Source organism: Phragmites australis, chromosome 19 (assembly GCF_958298935.1).
Source record: "Phragmites australis chromosome 19, lpPhrAust1.1, whole genome shotgun sequence".
Classification (NCBI taxonomy): Eukaryota; Viridiplantae; Streptophyta; class Magnoliopsida; order Poales; family Poaceae; genus Phragmites; species Phragmites australis.
Genome location: NC_084939.1, coordinates 2,203,073 through 2,221,392, shown reverse-complemented (window position 1 = coordinate 2,221,392; position 18,320 = coordinate 2,203,073). Strand labels below are relative to the sequence as shown.

The following is an 18,320-nucleotide window of genomic DNA, read 5'->3' as shown; positions in this document are numbered from 1 at the left end:
TGGTTGGAACATAGAGACAAGAAACATACAAGTTTAAGATGTTGGAATGAGAAGTGGAGGCTATGTTAACCTCTTTTTGTCAATATATACTGCTTCTTTTACACTATATCTATCCACATCAGCATTTTAAGTCAGCGAGGTCGGCAATATGCTAACAGTGGTTGTTTATAGTGTGTTTTTCTTTATGGCTATGCATACGAGATAATCTCTATTATATAAAACACATGTTGATTTTCACGTTAATTTTTCTTTTACCCTCCTCCTATATAATAAAAAAATTTAAAATTCAAATAGTTTATGCATTTTTGTTATTCAACTCATCTTACAGACTCTCTGTCTCGTTACCAGCTACAAATATAAGACTTGTTTTACTTAAAAATAAATAAATAAATAAATTAGAAAAAAATCAACAGATAATCTACTTTTCCTTTTTCGGATTCCATATGAACAAACTACAACGGCGCTCTTACGACATATTTGTATCTTCATACCTTGAGTTTGTACTGTGTTATCGTATCTAATGTTTGTATTTTCGTTACAACGTATGAACAGTTAGTTAGTGAAAATAATAAAAAAAATTATTTCTGACGTTTTTGAATTTCCCTTACAAAAGTTTTTTCTTTTCCCAAAGTAGGACCGAGCCAGGAAAATTAGAAAAAAGGGAATTCAAAGGGAGTAAATATATCAAGTGGCATTGTCACCAAGATAACATACTCCTATGCCGGTGAGGGGTGAAATTATCCCTTCCCCGGCATTCTTCGATGCCGGAATATGCTCCGATGCCCCACAAACTCCTTCCAACCAATCAATCCCCTCTAAACAACCACCCCCAATTCGCAAATCTGACCGAGCTGCATCGAGCGGGCCTCCTCAGTCTCTTGGCTCTTGCTTGGATTCGCTTCCTTTCTTGAGCTTGGATTTGTTGGATTTCTTTCTTGTTCTTGGGTTTAGATTGTCCATAAGTGTTGATCTGTCCAGGCGGCTGCGTTCGTTGAATTAGGCTGCAGATTGGAGGTAGCTCTGGACGGTGGTGGTTCCTGATCCCGCCCTAGTAGTTTCATGATTTTATCGCGCCAATCGCTAGCAGGATTGGTGTAAAGGTTAGATCTTTGGAAGGATTTGACTGTGAAGATTGGATTCTTAGGTGGTTATCCTTAATTTCGAATTTCAGAGTTCATAGATTTCGTGCAGTTCGTCTTATTGAAAGGAATCAGGATTGCATTTTGTTCGCAATTTGGATTGTTCTCATGGTTGTGGATTGAACTTGGATGCGGCGAAAGGCTTGATTCTATTTGATATGGGTGGCCGTCGCCGCCCTTAATGCCCTTGCTAGAGGTCGGAGCACCCCGTGGTTTGATGGTCTGTGCTGTCCGAGAGCTCGTCGGCGGTTGGCAAGATGTATGCCGTGGGGAGGGTGATCTCCACCGTCTCCGGTCCGTTCCACCCGTTCGGTGGTGCGGTCGACATAGTCGTCGTGCAGCAGCAGGACGGCAGCTTCAAAAGCTCGCCATGGTACGTGCGGTTCGGCAAGTTCCAGGGGGTTCTCAAGACGAGGGAGAAGGTGGTCAGCATTGCCGTCAATGGTGTCGAAGCCGGGTTCCACATGTATTTGGATAGCAATGGTGAGGCTTACTTCCTCAGGGATGTGGACCCAAATGCCGAGGAAGGGGAATTTGTTGTCTCCCCTGCCTCATCTGGAGATGAACGCGAGGTGCCAATTCAGGAAGCTCAGTTGAGGAAGTCTAAGAGCACTTCATTTGATAGCTCAACCATGGAAGCCAATGTTGGGGATGTCAAGATGCTCGCAAGGACAACCTCAAGGCGGACCACCATACTTGAACGGATGTTTGGTCGGAAATCAGTTAAGAACAATGCCCATGTTGTGGATAGGGTGAGCTCATTAGAGCGTGCAGAGATTGCTGCCGAACTCCTTGATACAAAGTGGTCGACAAATCTCTCACGTGGTTCGAAAATTCATAGTTCTATTGATGAACCTTCTAAAAGCAATGTGATTGATGCTGGCAATAGTGACCAGGTGGAAACCTCGAAAACTGTATTGCCAGAACACAGCTTTGATAATGGAAAAGAGTTGGGCTCCAACTGCGACAGTGCTGACTGCAATTTCTGTAGCCCTCGTGGAGAACGAAACAGCTCGGCAGATGACACTGATCATTGTTTACAAACCACTAGTGTGAAAGAAGAGGTTGTTGAGATATACACACATGAGAGTAGCGACTTCACTGATAGGATCCCCTCAACCAAGGACCAACCAGAATCAGAATCTTTGTCAAATGATCTGGGAACAGATAAATGTATACATGAATCTGTTGATACTCAAGGTGAGTTGCTGCATAATTGTGAAGATGTTGTAGGAATGGAAATGCATACAGATGGGGTTCTTTCCAATGGCATTTTTGAAATCCATACTGTCAAGACAGACATTACAAGTGGTAAGAGTGAGGTGGTTTCACAGTTTGTTACTGTAGATTCAGATGGAACCAATCAAAACTTTACAGATGCAAATTCACCAACTTATGGCACCACAGATGTATCAACTGAAAGGCATGAGGTTTCATTGAAACCTTCTCCACAAGATGCAGTTCAAGAGAAAGTGGTCATTGTCAGCAGTTCTGAGACTGTGGAGTACGCCGTGTCCAGTATTTTAGTTGGCAAAGTTCATGATGCTGCAGATGTCTCATTGGCTGTTGGTGTACAACACGAAGAGCCCACCAGAGTCTCTGATGGGAGAATAGAACAGCTAATTTCTGAGGAAAGATCATTAGCATGTTACAGTGCTCCCAGCAGCGAAGAAGACACAATTAATGTGGTTGGTCAAGACCAAGAAGCTTTTGTCTTAGAAGATTCTACTTCTCAAATCTTGCAAGCTAATGGTCCAGATATGAATATTTCTATTGGCACTGTTGCGGGTACCGACTCAGCTCATGATTTAGCTTGTCAGCATGATGTCGTTTGTACTGATGCTTCTTCTAGTGATGAGATATTAAGTTATATGCCTGAAAATGATCTTGAAGGTGTAACAAAGGACTCAACTGATGAAAATAAAGCATACAATGGAGAGCTTGATGTTTCTGTTACTCAGACCTTGACAATGGAAGATGGACCCAGAGAATGCATTCCCCAATCAGCTATTTTTTCTAAAAAGGTAGAAGTAGAAAGTTTACCAATTGTTACTGGGTTTTCCAGTTTGGGCAAAATGGAAGCACAAAACACAAAAATAGAAGATGATGCAAACAGATCTGGTTCTGTTAGTGGAGTCGAAATCGGGTCTGTGCCTGAGGCTATAGCTGAGCCTAGGGAAGAAGCAGAAGCAGTTGTACCTATCTCTGAGTTTACAGAGGAAATTCAGTTTCAATTTAGTGATACAGAAAGTTTTGCTGATAGAAAAGCCATGGATGACACAATATCTATCAAAACAGAAGGTGAAGGAGAACATGATGAATCTGATTGTGACGCAGAAGAACAGGAAGGAGGTGATATAGATCTTGCAAATGACCTAGAAAATTGTTCTGATCCATTAAGGCCTGAGACTAGGCCTGTTCCTATTCCTGGAAGCGAGTTGCACTCAGGAGATAAGAACACAGTGGTCAAATCTCTACCAAATCTCCGCTCTCACATACATGATCTTGAACGGTCCGATAATTTTCAGCTAAGCCGCTCACTACAGTCAGATGCTGAAAATAATGGGGTTGACTCAGTGAAGAGTACGGACTCTGCTTTTCCAGAGAACGAACCAGAAGCTACTGGTGATTCAGATGAAAATAGCAACCCACCTGAGCTTACCAGCAATGCACTACCTGATAACAAGCATGCCGATGATCTGAAAGTTGATTCATTCAACCCTTTTGCCGGTGATTTTTTAATTTTTTTCTTTGGCAACAACTTGCATGAGTTTTTCACACTCATTGGCTTTAATGACCTTTATCTTGCAGAACAAATGTGATTCTTATGTTTCTAGTCTTGCCAATCATTTAGTTGCGCCATGTGAATATTGAACTTTGATAGAGATCAAATTTGGTGGATTGCTTAGCTAGTTTCATTGCAGTTTTTGTTATGCCTGCAATGTCACATACTGTACGAAGTACTTGGCAACAACAATAACTCTACCTGCACCATTTTTTGCAGAATTATCCCTATGCAGGCACCTGTTAACTGAAGGGATGGGAGAGGATGCTGCTCGCAGAGCATTTGATTCTGAGAAGGTAACCGTAGAGAAGTTCCGTACCATGAAGCAGTCACTAATAAGAAACAACAAGCTAGTTGTTAGGATTGCTGGCCGTTATTTTCCCTGGGATGCAGCTGCACCTATTGTACTCGGCATGATTTCTTTCAGCGAGGAACAAGTTTTTGAACCCCAAGGTATGATAAAAGTGGAGCAAGTTGAGCCAAATGCAGTACAAGGTGGCAGCTGGAGAATCTGGCCATTTAGTTTCAGACGGACAAAGACTATTAGTGCTGTCCAGCCAGTTTGTGAAAGCACTGTTGAGGATGCCTTATCGACTCTGGTTAAAGAAGCAGATAGAGAAAGGAATAAATCCAGGGCAAAGAGGATGGAGAGGAAGGTGCGATCACTCGCTCCAACATCTGAGGAGCTTGCATCTCTTGATCTCAGAGAGGGAAAGAACGTGGTCACATTTACCTTCTCAACTGCAATGCTTGGGAGACAGCAGGTTAGTTTCACTTAAATTGCTTTTAAGTTTCACTAATTTGCATTTCTCATTCTCCTATCCTTTTTAAAACAGGTCGATTGTCGCATATATTTGTGGAAATGGAATACGCGCATTGTCATATCAGATGTGGATGGAACTATCACCAAGTAAGTCACAAAACTGGAGCAATCAAGCCAAAATTTTTAAATATTATAATTTGGACATCTAATTGCCAGGGGTATCAGTTAATTCGGCTTTCTAATGATACACAAATATATTGTTCGGCTTTCTAATGACGCATCAGTCTCCTTGTACCGTTATTACTTTTATTTTTTACTATTACTAGTACCTTTGTTATAATTACTGTTTTCTTATCATCTTTTTAGTAGGATCTTGTGGGTTTCATCTCTAGCCTACCCCAACTTACTTGAGACAAAGGCTTTGTTGTTGTTGTTGTTGTTGTTCTTGTGGTTAACCTAATTGGAACTAGGAAAAAAAATCTTAATTTCCCTTTATTGGAAAATACTGTCTACTTGTAAGAGGGACGAAAGAAAAGTAAGAAAATGAATTTAGTGGAACTAATGCAGTTCATAATCATTACAAAACCGGGGTAATCTGATCCATACCACCTACAAATGAAGTATATTCCAATCTTACACATGTCCACATTTTTTTTTTTAATATACTTGCAGGTCTGATGTTCTTGGCCAGTTCATGCCACTGGTTGGTGTTGATTGGTCCCAAAATGGAGTCGCTCATTTGTTTTCTGCAATAAAGGTATGCATGCTACTCAAGCTTGTAATGAAATAAATCTATTTCCAATCTCACTTCCAGATCTAGTAACGCAATAGCAATTGTTTGATTCTCGCTTTCTCTCTTTACTTCAGAAGATCATCCAGCCCTCAAGAATCCCATCTGTATTTTATGTTTGTGTTAGCACTAAATTAGCCCTAGAATGTTTCTTGACTTGGGTTTGTTCTTGTAAACTTGTTGCACCCACAGGAAAATGGATACCAACTGCTATTTCTGAGTGCACGCGCTATTTCACAGGCTCACCTGACGAGGCAGTTTCTTTTCAACCTAAAGCAGGTATCGTTTAATTCAGTCCTAATCTATCCTGTTCTATCTTAATATGTTTGTGGCCTAGTACACAGAAGCGGCTATGAACTTTGTATATTCCCAATTAAGTATGCTCTGTTCATCTGTTCTTGCCACACATTCACAAAGACACAAATACAAGGAAACTAATAAATAGAACGTGGTGCTCATCTATCTCATTCCCACATGTGAATTTGGATTTTCAGGATGGCAAAGCACTTCCTGATGGCCCTGTTGTTATATCTCCAGATGGTCTCTTCCCTTCACTTTACAGAGAAGGTAAGAGCATTCTTGTTAGACCAAAGATCATTGGCCCGGCTTTATAGAAAGCTTAACAACGATTACATGAGTTTCTGCTGGGGTTACCAGCTTACATCACAGCGGTTCTAAATTGATCAACAACATGTTGTTGGATCAATAGTATTATCTCAACACAGTTTCATCTCAACTCAAACTAAACACCCTAACACAACAGACCAGAAGACAACACCCAAAACATTCCCAGTATCATCCAACTACTTCACAAAATGTGCACTGCTTCAGTAATCCTCCCGATTACTTCTTCAACTGCTTGGCATTCCTTTTGTCGTGCCATCGCCCTCCAGTACTGCATCAAAGCTATCAATTTGTAAGCAGCAGTTACCAGTGATGATACAGTCTCTTGTTGAAGACCATGTCATTCCTGATCTTCTACAACATCCAGCATACACCTGCGCATAAAAAGATTAACACATGTTTGTATTGGAATTTTTATTACCCATAACTGTTATTTCAAAATATCGACAACTGTATGGCACTCTGTTCCATCTCAACCCATCTCTCACCAGAGCCCACAGAAACACAGCAATGTGGCATTTAAACGTGATATGATCCGCTGACTCCAGTTAGCCACTAAGTTGGTAGTTTTCTCCTCCTGTCCAGTTCCTCTTTGTCAACTGTACTGCCTATTGTTTTCTATCATTAAAAGGCATCCACAAGAAGATTTGAATTTTCAGAGGGATCTTGCATTTCCATATGTCTATCATGCTTTGATCTAGCACCCCACACAAAGTTATTAGTTTGTATAGTGATTTTGTAGTAAAGCAGCCTGACTTTTCCGGGCACCATACTGCCAAATCTCTATCATCAGATAACTCACCACCCTCTAGTAGCCTTTGCATATTCTCCCATTCTGCCATCTCTACCATCAGAGCATTCTTGTTATTTTCCACTTTTTTTCATTCTGTTAATTGCCCATGAGCCAAAAATCAGATTGGTTATGTCTTCTACTGTGAAAGTTGTTGCATCCATTATCTGTAATAGTTAATCTGGGTTCACAAGGGTAAATTTGGTAGTGTTACCACTCCATTGAAATTTGGTATTTGGTAATGTATTATGGGTATATGTTATTTCCAAACCAAATATATCCTAACAATAAAATTACCGTTTTTTGTGAATGGACCCCACAACCATTGTTGGATTAGAGACCTGCTCCTCCTTTTTACCAGCACTATGATAAATGCTCAGGATATGATCATATTTACATAAAAATTATCCCTGCTGACTTCTTTATGTTATATATAAGTTTGAACGACTCTGATGTTTTGTTTGTTGACATTGGTTTGTAGTCATCAGAAGAGCTCCTCATGAATTCAAGATTTCATGCCTAGAGGTAAGTACCCTATCGGCCTCATCATTGTGGTGATGAGAATGATTCACAATTCCTCTGTTCTTTACAGGCTATCAAAGCTTTATTTCCTCCTGACTCCAATCCATTCTATGCTGGATTTGGGAATAGAGATACAGATGAGCTTAGTTACCTCAAGGTTGGGATTCCCATGGGCAAAATCTTCATAATAAACCCCAAGGTAACAAGACTTGTAAACCACTTATCCCTCTGTCCTGTGAGTGTTTCTCTGTGTAATTGTGCTGGAGTCCAGCCAGTCAGAGCGTACTTGCATTGGAGATGGCATCTAGAGAATCTGTGCTAAAATTTTCCTTTCATGCAGGGCGAAGTTGCAGTGAATCGGCGGGTTGATACAAAGTCATACACGTCCCTGCATGCTCTTGTCCATGGGATGTTCCCTCCAATATCATCATCATCTGAGCAGGTCTGTAATTTTGTCAGTTGTTCTAGTGTAGTTACTATTTTAGTGCAATTTCTCCTTATCCTGATGGTAAGTTCTCGGTCAATTCAGGAGGACTACAATACCTGGAATTTCTGGAAAATGCCGTTGCCAGCTATTGATATTTGAGCCACAGTGAAGTCTGAAAACAGCGCTCTAATTTTATGCTGAGCCGCAGTGATCAGAAGGCAACCATGGTGAAGGTAGCACCCTAAGGTATTTTTCGCCTATATTTTTCCTACTATTTTCTTTCGTTATAAGCTCATGTCTAACATGTTTGGCGCACACCTGTTTACACAGGCCAATCACTGGTTGGTTACTTGCGGATGCTCCTGATATAAACTCCTGCAAGATTGACACGGTATATATAGGATCATAATAGCCGACTTGCAACCTGAACACCGATGAGGCAGCATAAGCAATGTATCTATTTGTTGTGACTCCATTTGTTGTAGTAGGACTGGAAATCATACCTCCAGGTTGCACAAACGGGAACAGGAAAAAGATCCCTCCATGCCCTGTAACTGAAAGGTGTATAATTTACTGAATGGAGGGATCTAATAGAGGTGTTGTTTCTCGTGGGATTTGATTCCATCTTTCTTGATGTAATTGTACTGCCCTGCCATTCAATAATGCAATAGAAAGTCAGCTCTGTTCATATGCTTAAAGCATATACACCGTTTTTGGCAATGTTGCCACTGACCAAAGTTGCATCAAGTATTTCGACATCATAAGTCATGTGAATACTTAACAGAAAATTGGGTATATGCCATCTTTGATTATATGCTTCTGATTGTGATAGTATATACCCAGAGCTCAGTTTTTAGCTGGGCCTACTGGCAGATATGATTTAGCTTTGCTGCAGTTTGTGTATTTTTTAAAAAATAATACTTGCTTACACTGCATGAATAAATCGTTCATCTGGTAGTGCTGATAATCTTGTTATTCGATGATATTCATATTTACTTATGAGGACATGCTTAAAAAAATGGAAGTATCATGTGTTAGTCGCTGAATTCTTACTCTTGGTAGTAGCTGAATTCTTACTCTCATCGAGAGAGGATGACACTAGGAGTTGGGGCAATTTTTTCTTTATTTCTCACACAAATACCATGCCAACCTGAGGGGTTGGGGATACATATTTATAGGCCCATGGCCAGCCAAGCATATGCCAAGATGCTAGTCTAAGATGCTAGTCTAAGATGCTGTCCTAGATGCTGTCCTCTAGTCTAAGATGCTAGTCTAAGATGCTGTCCTAGATGCTGTCCTAGATGCTATCCTCTAGTCTAAGATGCTATCCTAGATGATGTCCTAGTGTCCTAGATGCTGTCCTAAAGCATATGGGCAGCAAGACCACCACCATGTGGCAGCCCCACAAAGACCATGTGCTGCACAAGGACTTATCCCATCATTCTCCTCCTAAGTCTTGTGCGTCGTCTTGTGGGAAGATTGAACCATCCCGGTCCTGGAGCAGAGCTCAAGGAACTTGAGCCTCCCAAGAGGCTTGGTGAGCAGGTCCGCAAGCTGATCCTTGGTGTTGATGTAGCTCGCCTTGATGCTCCCTTCCTCCAAACAGCCTCGGATGAAGTGGTACCTCACCCGGATGTGCTTGCTCCGTTCATGGAAAACGGGGTTCTTTGCCAGGGCTAGAGCGGACTTGCTGTCCACCCTGAGCTCCACCGCTCTAGTGTCTCTGCCGAGGAGATCACCAAGCAGTCGAGCGAGCCAGAGCGCCTGAGTCGAAGCGGTGGAGGCCACTATGTACTCGGCCTCGCAGCTGGACAGGGCCACCACCTGCTGCTTGACCGACTGCCAGCTAACGAGGCACTTGCCGAGGAAGAAGAGGATCCCGCTCGTGCTCTTGCTGGTGTCGATGTCGCCGGCGTGGTCGCTGTCGCTGTACCCGACGAAGTGTGCCGCCCCAGGGCACCTAGGGTAGTAGAGGCCGTGGTCGAGAGTCCCCGCAACGTAGCGGATGATCCTCTTCACAGTCTGCTGGTGCTCCGTCGTCGGTCGCTGCATGAACCGACTAACGTAGCCGACGGAGAATGCCAAGTCCGGCCGTGTGTGGGCGAGGTAGCGAAGGCTCCCCACAAGACGCCGGTACTGCGTAGCGTCCACCTCCTCCGTCGTGCTGTCGCGGCTCAGCTTCAGCCTCTCCTCCATCGGAGTGAGAGCTGGGTTGCAGTCGGTGAGCCCAGCTAGCTCAACGACGCGCTTGGCGTAGGCGGTCTGTCGAAGCGTGATCCCGGAGTCATCCTGGTGCACCTCGATCCCCAGGTAGAAGGAGAGAGGTCTCAGGTCACTCATCTGGAAGGTGGCCTTCATCTCTTCCTTGAATGCCGCCACCTCCGCATCCTTGGTGCCGGTGATCACTAAGTCGTCGACGTAGACACCCACCAGCAGAGCAGTTCCTCCACTGCCCCGTCGGTAGATGGCCGCCTCGTGCGGGCTTTGCTCGAAGCCCATCCCTTTTAGCGTGGAATCCAACTTGGCATTCCACGCCCTCGGTGCCTGCCGCAAGCCGTAGAGGGCCTTGCGCAGGCGGAGCACCTTGCCCTCCTTGCCGGGGATCGCAAATCCCGGCGGCTGGTGCACGTAGACCTCCTCCTTCAAGTCGCCGTTAAGGAACGCCGACTTGACGTCCATGTGATGAACACGCCAGCCCTCCTGGGCAGCTAGCGCAATGAGGAGTCGCACGGACTCCATCCGTGCCACGGGAGCGAAGACGTCGTCGAAGTCGACCCCCTCCTGTTGCACGAAGCCTCGTGCCACCAAGCGAGCCTTGTGCTTGACGATGGCGCCGGCTTCATCCCTCTTCAGCTTGTACACCCACTTAAGGGTGATCGCGCGGTGACCACGAGGAATGTCAGCAAGCTCCCAGGTGCGGTTCTTCTCAACCGCATCCATCTCCAACTGCATCGCGGTGCGCCATGCCGCGTGTCTCTCGGCCTCTGCAAACGACCGAGGCTCGCTGTCGTCACACGCAAGGTGCAACTGCGCCTCCAGGTCGTGAGGCACCAGTCCCGGCACCGGCTGGTCGCCGAGAAGGTTCTCTATCGTACGGTACCGCAACGGCTCATCGTCGTGGTACGCGTCGATGCGCTCCTCGTCGTGAGAGAGCGGAGTAGCGAGCTCAACCGGGCTGTGCTTGACACGAGCTGATGTTGGAGTAGATGTGCCCGGAGAGGTGCCTGTCGGTGCTGGTGCCAGCTGTGGTGGAGCCAGCGAAGAACTCATCGCAGCCGAGGTCCTGGCTGGAGAGTGTGGTGCTGTCGGAGTAGCAGGCGCCAGGGTCGGTGAAGGCTCGGGGACTAGGGTAGACGTGCTCGTCGAAGAAGAGCTGCCTACTCCCCCAGCTTCCTCGAAGTAGACGTACTCGACAGTGAAGTCGTCGTACGTTGGAGCCGAGCCGTCGTCCACCGCCTTGTCCCACGCCCATCCTCGCCCTTCGTTGAACACAACGTCGCGCGCCGTGCGCACACGCTGTGTCTTCGGGTCGAGGATGCGGTAGGCCTTCGAGCCCTCCGCGTAGCCGATGAACACTCCCAGAGTGCTCCTGTCGTCGAGCTTGCTGATGTGGCCAAGCTCCTTGGCGAACGCGAGACAGCCGAAGACTCGCAAGTGGGAGACCGCCGGCTTGCGCCCATGCCAAGCCTCGTACGGCGTCCTGCCGCCGAGCGCCTTGGTAGGCGAGCGGTTGAGGATGTAGACGGCCGACACCACCGCCTCTCCCCAGAAGACAGCCGGCATCCCCCTCTGTTTGAGAAGGGCCCGAGCCATCCCCACAACCGTCTGGTTGCGTCGCTCGACGACGCCGTTCTGCTGCGGGCTGTACGGCGCGGAGTAGTGGCGCTGAATGCCCTTATCAGCGCAGTACGACGCGAATTCAGCCGCCGTGAATTCGCCGTCGTTGTCGGTGCGCAGCATGCGCAGCTTGCGGCCGCACTCCGCCTCCGCAGCAGCCTGCGCGCGCCTGATGGCGTCCGTAGCCTCTCCCTTGCTGCCGAGGACCATCACCCACATGTAGCGGGAGAGGTCGTCGACGAGCAGTAGGAAGTAGCGTCGTCCTCCCGGTGTGGCCGGTGTCACCGGGCCACACAAGTCCCCGTGCACAAGCTCGAGCCTCTCCTTGGCTCGGAAGCTCGCCCGCTGGGGAAAGGGGAGTCGCCTCTGCTTCGTCAACACGCAGACGTCGCAGAGCTGCTCCACATGGTCGAGGCACGGCAGGCCTCGCACCATCTCTGCGGCACTGAGCCGCTTCAGGGCCTCGAAGTGAAGGTGCCCGAAGCGCTCGTGCCACTGCCACGCCTCGTCGTCCCGACGAGCGGCGAGACAGAGGGGTTGTGCCACCTGCACGTTAAGGACGTAGAGTCGATTTGTGCCTCTGGTTACCTTGGCAAGAAGGCGACGACGGCGATCCCAAATCCTCATGACTCCATCCTCAACAACCACGCGCGAACCGTTCTCATCCAGCTGTCCCAAGCTGATGATAGAGTTCCTCAACGCGGGAATATAGTAGACTCCGGTGAGCAGCCTGTGCTCACCAGACACGGCGGTGAAGATGACGGAACCGACGCCCTTGATCTCCACGCCGGAGGCATCCCCAAATTTGACGGAGCCTCGGACGCTAGAGTCAAGCTCGGTGAAGAACTCCCGTCGACCGGTCATGTGATGGGTGGCGCTGGTGTCGAGGCACCACCCGTCAGTCTTGTCGTTGCCGGAGCCGTCGCCGAGGAGGGCGTGTGCTTTTGGCTCGTCAAGGTGGAGGAGAGCCGCTGCGGCCGGTGCCGCTGGAGGTAGCTCTATGCTCGCATGAGCCATGAACAGAGCCGGCTCCTCCTCCTCCGCCTGTGCGACGTGGGCTTGGCCGCGTCGTGGCTGACGACAGTCCTTGGCCCAATGGCCAAGCCGGCCGCAGTTGCGGCAGGTGTCGTCTCGTGCCGGCTTGTGCTTGCCGGCGGCGCCGCCCTGGGCGCCTCCGCGGGCATCACCCTCGGCACGTCCTTGCGCCCCGGCCTGGGCGTCTCTGCGCGCCTTGCGCGGCTTGCCACGTTTGCGGCCGCCTGTCGTGGAAGAAGGCTCCCCCTTCCTCCGGTCACCCTGGCAGGCATCCCACTGCTCCCGAGTGAGAAGGAGCTTCCCGCCAGTGGTGATGGGCCCCGAGAGAGATTGTGGCTCATCGCTGTCGACGACCTTGAGGCGACCTATCGCCTCCTCGATCGACATCGTGGAGAGATCCAGCAGAGACTCGATCGAGCGAGCCATCTGCTTGTACTTCTCGGGGACGCAACGGAAGAGCTTTTCGACAGCTCTCTCCTCGCCGTAGGTGTCATCGCCGAACTGCACCATCTTCTGCAACAGAGTGTTGAGACGGAGAGCAAAGTCATCAACGTCCTCACCTGGCTTGAAGGCCAGGTTCTCCCACTCCTTGCGAAGTGCCTGCAGTGTGGACTTGCGGGCGCGGTCACTGCCGATGCGTGCCGCAGCGATGGCGTCCCAAGCCTCCTTGGCAGTCCGCTTATTGGTAAGCGAGAACTGCATCTCGGACGGGACTGCTGCGATGAGGGCATCCAGCGCCCGTCGATCCTGGTCGTAGTCGACGTCGCCGTACCGGACTGCCTCCCACATGTGCCGCACCTGGAGCTTTACCCTCATCACCGCAGCCCACTCGACGTAGTTGGTCTTAGTGAGGGTAGGCCACCCACCGCCGGGGCCGACGTCCCTGACAACAGCCTGGAACCCGTGGTGACCACGGTACCGATCCGGGGAGAGAGAGCCACGCCGCCTGTAAAGGCCGCGCTCTCCATCGACCCGTCCGCCACCGTTGCCGTGCGCGCCTTCTCCAGGAGCGCCGCCGGCGCGTCCGCGCCTGTCTGGGCTGCCGCCCCGCTCGTGGGCGTGCGCCGCTGCCCACTGTGCCGCCCGCTCTCGCGCTGCCTCTGCCTCCGGCAGCTCGAGGTCCGCGTCGGCGCTGTCGTCAGCAGAAATGGAGCTGCCGGTGCTGCCGCGCAGAGCCTCGACCTCCGCTGCCGCCGCACGCGCTGCAACCGCCGCCGCCGCTGCTTCTGCCTCCGCTCTGGCTGCTGCTAGCTCCGCCGCTGCCAGCCTCGACGCCCTTGCCGCCGCCGCAGCGGTCTCTGCCGCCGCTCGCTCGCGTTCCTCTGCCGCGGCAAGTTCGGCCTCCTGCCGACGCCGCGTGCTCGAGGCGACCGAGCGCTGAGACTGCCCTGCGGACATGACGCGCTACCGGGGGAGGGCTGCTGCGTGGGGAGAGGGCTGCTTCAGACGAGCTACTGCTGCTCTGCGCAGAGGGAGAGGGGTGAGCAGGAGCAACCGGGGCTGCTGCTGCTCTTAGCTGGGGCTGCTGCGAGGCTGAGGGGGGGATGAGCAGGAGATGCTCAGGCTACAGGATAAACAGGCTCTGATACCACTTGTTAGTCGCTGAATTCTTACTCTTGGTAGTAGCTGAATTCTTACTCTCATCGAGAGAGGATGACACTAGGAGTTGGGGCAATTTTTTCTTTATTTCTCACACAAATGCCATGCCAACCTGAGGGGTTGGGGATATATATTTATAGGCCCATGGCCAGCCAAGCATATGCCAAGATGCTAGTCTAAGATGCTGTCCTAGATGCTGTCCTCTAGTCTAAGATGCTAGTCTAAGATGCTGTCCTAGATGCTGTCCTCTAGTCTAAGATGCTGTCCTAGATGCTGTCCTAGTGTCCTAGATGCTGTCCTAAAGCATATGGGCAGCAAGACCACCACCATGTGGCAGCCCCACAAAGACCATGCAGCAGCCCCACAAAGACCATGTGCTGCACAAGGACTTATCCCATCATCATGCAAAAATTGTATATTTGGTGGAGTTCATGTTGATGCTTCAGTTTGTGACCCCGTGAGGTGTAAATTGTAATGGCATTATTGCAAGCGCCCCCTAGTGCAGCTCTTTATCTTTTTAGTATTAGGTCATGTTTGTTTTTATTGTAAATTGTTATAATCTGGTTTTTTAAGAAGCTCCTTATTTTGCTTTTAAAGCTGGAACCTATAATCAGAATAAAAAACAGATAGGTCTTAATCCGAGAAAATGCATGAGTGAAAATGCAAAAGTTTTGGAGGGCCTGTGCGCAAAAATCCGATACTTCTCTAGTCTTAAGCAACAAAGCACTGGCTCACCTCCAAAACCCTAGAGCCGTCTCCAATGGCGGACCTCCAAACCCTAGCAACGCCAGCCCCCGCCTCCGCCTCCTCCAAGAAGAAGCACTCCAAGAAGCGCAAGGCCATCGACGTCACCGTCGACGCCTCCCTCGCAGGCGGCGCCGCCTCCGCCGCTGCCGCGGCCCCCGTGGTCGCCTACTTCCCCTCCGGCTACGACCCCCTCGCCGCCGCCGACGGGCCCCCGCGTGCGCGGCTCTTCCGCCGTGAGAGGCGCACCACCCACGTCGACCTCGTGGTCGGTAGCCCCGGTGGTGGCCCCGACTTCGTCGGCCGCAGCTACGCCGGCGAAGCAGCCACGCCGCAGCTCTGCAGCTACGCGCTCGGCGTCCTCGACAAGGCATCCGGCACCCTCAAGGTCGTCCCCATCGCCGCCAATAAGGTGTGTGTCTCGTCTGGTTGCTTCGAAGTTCCGATTTTTCTACCGGTGGTGGTTGTTAGGTGATGTGAAATGGGTATAGTCACACAGCTTTTAAGAAATTCTAGATGTTCACAAAGAAATTCTAGTTTAAGTACTAGCATACTGGCTCAAAGGAACAAGGAATGTGTTTTCTGAGTAGCATTCTTTGTTTTTCCTTTTGGCCAGTGAAAACGTGCAATTGGGTAATTTAGGATTTTAGCATACCAGCAGTAAAGCTGTAGAGCTCTGATCAGTTGTTGCGATTTTTTTAAGGTAAATTCTTGTTGTGATTAAATCATAGTGATGGTGTACATTTGAAAAGGAGTAAGAAATGCTTTCGTGCAGTTAACATTAGCATTGAAGTATTGTTTTAATCATTTCAATTTGCATACAGATTCTGAGGCTAGAGCCACATCTTGAAATGCATAAACCAGCACATTCACAGCACTCTGAGGTGGCATCAGAAGTGGGTTCAGCTGTAGCAAATGATGAAATGAAGGTACAAGATCTTACCCAGATGTATGGCGCCAAGAAAGACAAGGATACGGTATGTTTTGTGTCTGGGTTTACTAGCCTGCTGTTTGTTGTGTTTGCAACTATTTGTTTATTTTTCCTGCTCCGAGGAAAGAGGTTTTTAGGATAAAGACGAGGGCACGGTTACTGAACAGATTTCCTTGTTTTGTGCATGCAGAACTCAACATTAACTTTCATGGCACCACTATGATTTCCTTGTTTTGTGCATCTAGACTCTAGGTAAATGTGGGTTTCCCTGCTTCAGGTAGCAAGGGAAATTTTTGTTAGATACGTATTCCAGTGGTTCAACCTAAAATCTGATTTACAGATTCATCACATGCATGAATCAATAACAGTTCTCATTGTGCATTGGTCATAATCATTTTCATGGTGTTACAAAGGTGCTTACAGGCTAACGAAGTTTTCTTCCCTTTTATTTCATGTTAAGAGCATAGCAAAGTGATAGACTTTAGCATGCCTAGTGCTTGCAGTTTTGGATGCAGACATGTTTCAGTTTGATTGACGCTACTATTCCTTGCAGGATAATAAGTGGAGGTCATTAAATGAACAAAGAAATGACCCTTTTGCTTATGAGAACCTTGACCTTGGAAAGACCAATGCCAGTGATAGCCAGGCACCAGAAATTGTTCGGAACATTCCACCTTATGATCCTACTGCAGATATGTCAGAAAATGCATATCTTTTTGATGAGATTATTCCAAAGAATATACGGCCACACCTGTTAGAAATTGTGGGTCATTTAGAATCAGGAGAATTTCCTTCAAAAGGCTATGGGAGTTTTGTTTCAAATCGTGTACAGAAGTTGCATGAGCTTCAGGTGAGTAGTTATATTTTTTTCTATATGTTTTGTCTTGCTATCCAGCTGTCCATTTTCAGTCATCACATTCTTATATTAGTATAAGCTTCTTGGAACGAAGAAATTTATTTTGGACTAAACCAGGCAGATGAAGAGTGGTTGGATAGTCTTATTTTGTCATGTTGTATAGTGGAAAGACACCATTAGTTAGCTCTGACATTCTTGTCCTTTCTGCAACAAATATTTTTTTCAGTGGAGTTTGGAACTGTTTATAATTTTTTAAGCAGTTTATGCTTGTGATGTTAGTAAACATTTTACTGTCATGATATCATGATATTCAGATAGAACTATATCATGCACTATTACTGCAATGATGCCATGTACAATGGCACTGGTCTCGGGATATTTAAAGAGTTTGGTGGCCAAATTGATGCCAACCAATCGTTTGCTTTTATGCCGTGTTAAGTTCAGTAAACAAGGTGCCTTTTTTGAGTTACTTAACTTGTCCCATGTGATCTAAAAGAAACAAGTTCTGTCTTGCTTTGTTTTAGGGTGAAGATAAGGATAGGCTTGCTTGGATACTGTCCTATATCACATATCTCCTATCTTTGTTGGCACGGAATGGCTCCATGTCCAAGCGTCACAGGAAGGACAGAAAGGAAAACCAGGGACCAACGACCCCACATGCTGTATATCGTAAGCTGTTGCTGATGTTTACTGAACCAGGATCTAGTGCCTTGTCAACGGAGAAAAACGAGCTTCTGATCAACTACATCTTGGTCCTAACGCTTTTTGCCGATGACTTCAGATCTGATCCTTCAGATATATGTGCTGACCTGAAAATGACCAGGCAGATGCTTAAACCATATTTTGACCAGTTGGGATGCAAATCTGTGTCAACAGGTGCTTTTAAACCCACTTTCATGACACTACCAGCCCCTCTCAAGTTCCCACAGGAAGTTACAAGGAGAAGGCGGCGACAGTAATCATCTATGGAAGAGAACACAATGGCAATTACCTCAAGAAAGGGCTTACATTACTTGAATGTGGGTGTGATCGGAAAAGGCCGTTCTGAAATTGCACGGGTGGCATGGTTTTTGAAATGTACTGAAGTGAGGAAGATAGTTGCTTCACTTTGTTTTCTTTGTCAGTTTTTTGTCAAAAAGGAAAAATACTGTCTATGTATTGATGGTTCTTTGCCTATCATAGTTCACTTAAAATGCTACCTTTGTGTTATCGTGTTTCTGTTAATTCCATCATAATATTACACATCTGTGCAATCACCTAGCTACTTATTTGAGGATCTCATCTCATATCTGCTCAAGTTGGCTCAGTGTAATGCCTGTTGGTGAAACTGCACAATCTGGAATATGATTATTTGTGCCAGACGTTCAGGCTGTTGTTTGTCGTTACTGGTTGCTAGGGTCCCAGGTAACTGAATGATCTTGTACCGATACTTAGGGCATGATTGGTTCGCATTTAAATTTGCCACTTTTAATGTTAGT

General features: G+C 47.7%; 2 protein-coding genes across 3 annotated transcripts; both read left to right on the top strand.

Moving 5' to 3' along the window:
* The first annotated feature begins 698 nt into the window (after nt 1–698).
* Nucleotides 699–8,543, top strand: LOC133900514 (phosphatidate phosphatase PAH2-like). Of its 2 annotated transcripts, XM_062341674.1 has the most exons (11): nt 701–3,869; nt 4,144–4,688; nt 4,761–4,834; nt 5,360–5,444; nt 5,670–5,756; nt 5,972–6,044; nt 7,373–7,416; nt 7,484–7,612; nt 7,754–7,855; nt 7,943–8,086; nt 8,171–8,543. In XM_062341674.1, exons 1-10 carry the CDS (start codon nt 1,397–1,399, stop codon nt 7,997–7,999), a joined length of 3,669 nt encoding a protein of 1,222 aa, XP_062197658.1. In that variant the 5' UTR covers nt 701–1,396; the 3' UTR covers nt 8,000–8,086; nt 8,171–8,543. The 2 variants fall into 2 exon arrangements, with proteins under 2 accessions (XP_062197659.1, XP_062197658.1); XM_062341675.1 differs by lacking the exons at nt 7,943–8,086; nt 8,171–8,543 and having other exon boundaries at nt 699–3,869; nt 7,543–7,612.
* Nucleotides 8,544–14,984: 6,441 nt separating this feature from the next.
* LOC133900382 (DNA-directed RNA polymerase I subunit rpa49-like) lies at nt 14,985–18,088 on the top strand. The gene is made up of 4 exons (XM_062341497.1): nt 14,985–15,467; nt 15,880–16,032; nt 16,540–16,836; nt 17,367–18,088. The coding sequence occupies exons 1-4, from the start codon at nt 15,072–15,074 to the stop codon at nt 17,799–17,801; spliced, it is 1,281 nt and encodes a 426-aa protein (XP_062197481.1). The 5' UTR covers nt 14,985–15,071; the 3' UTR covers nt 17,802–18,088.
* Nucleotides 18,089–18,320: the final 232 nt, after the last annotated feature.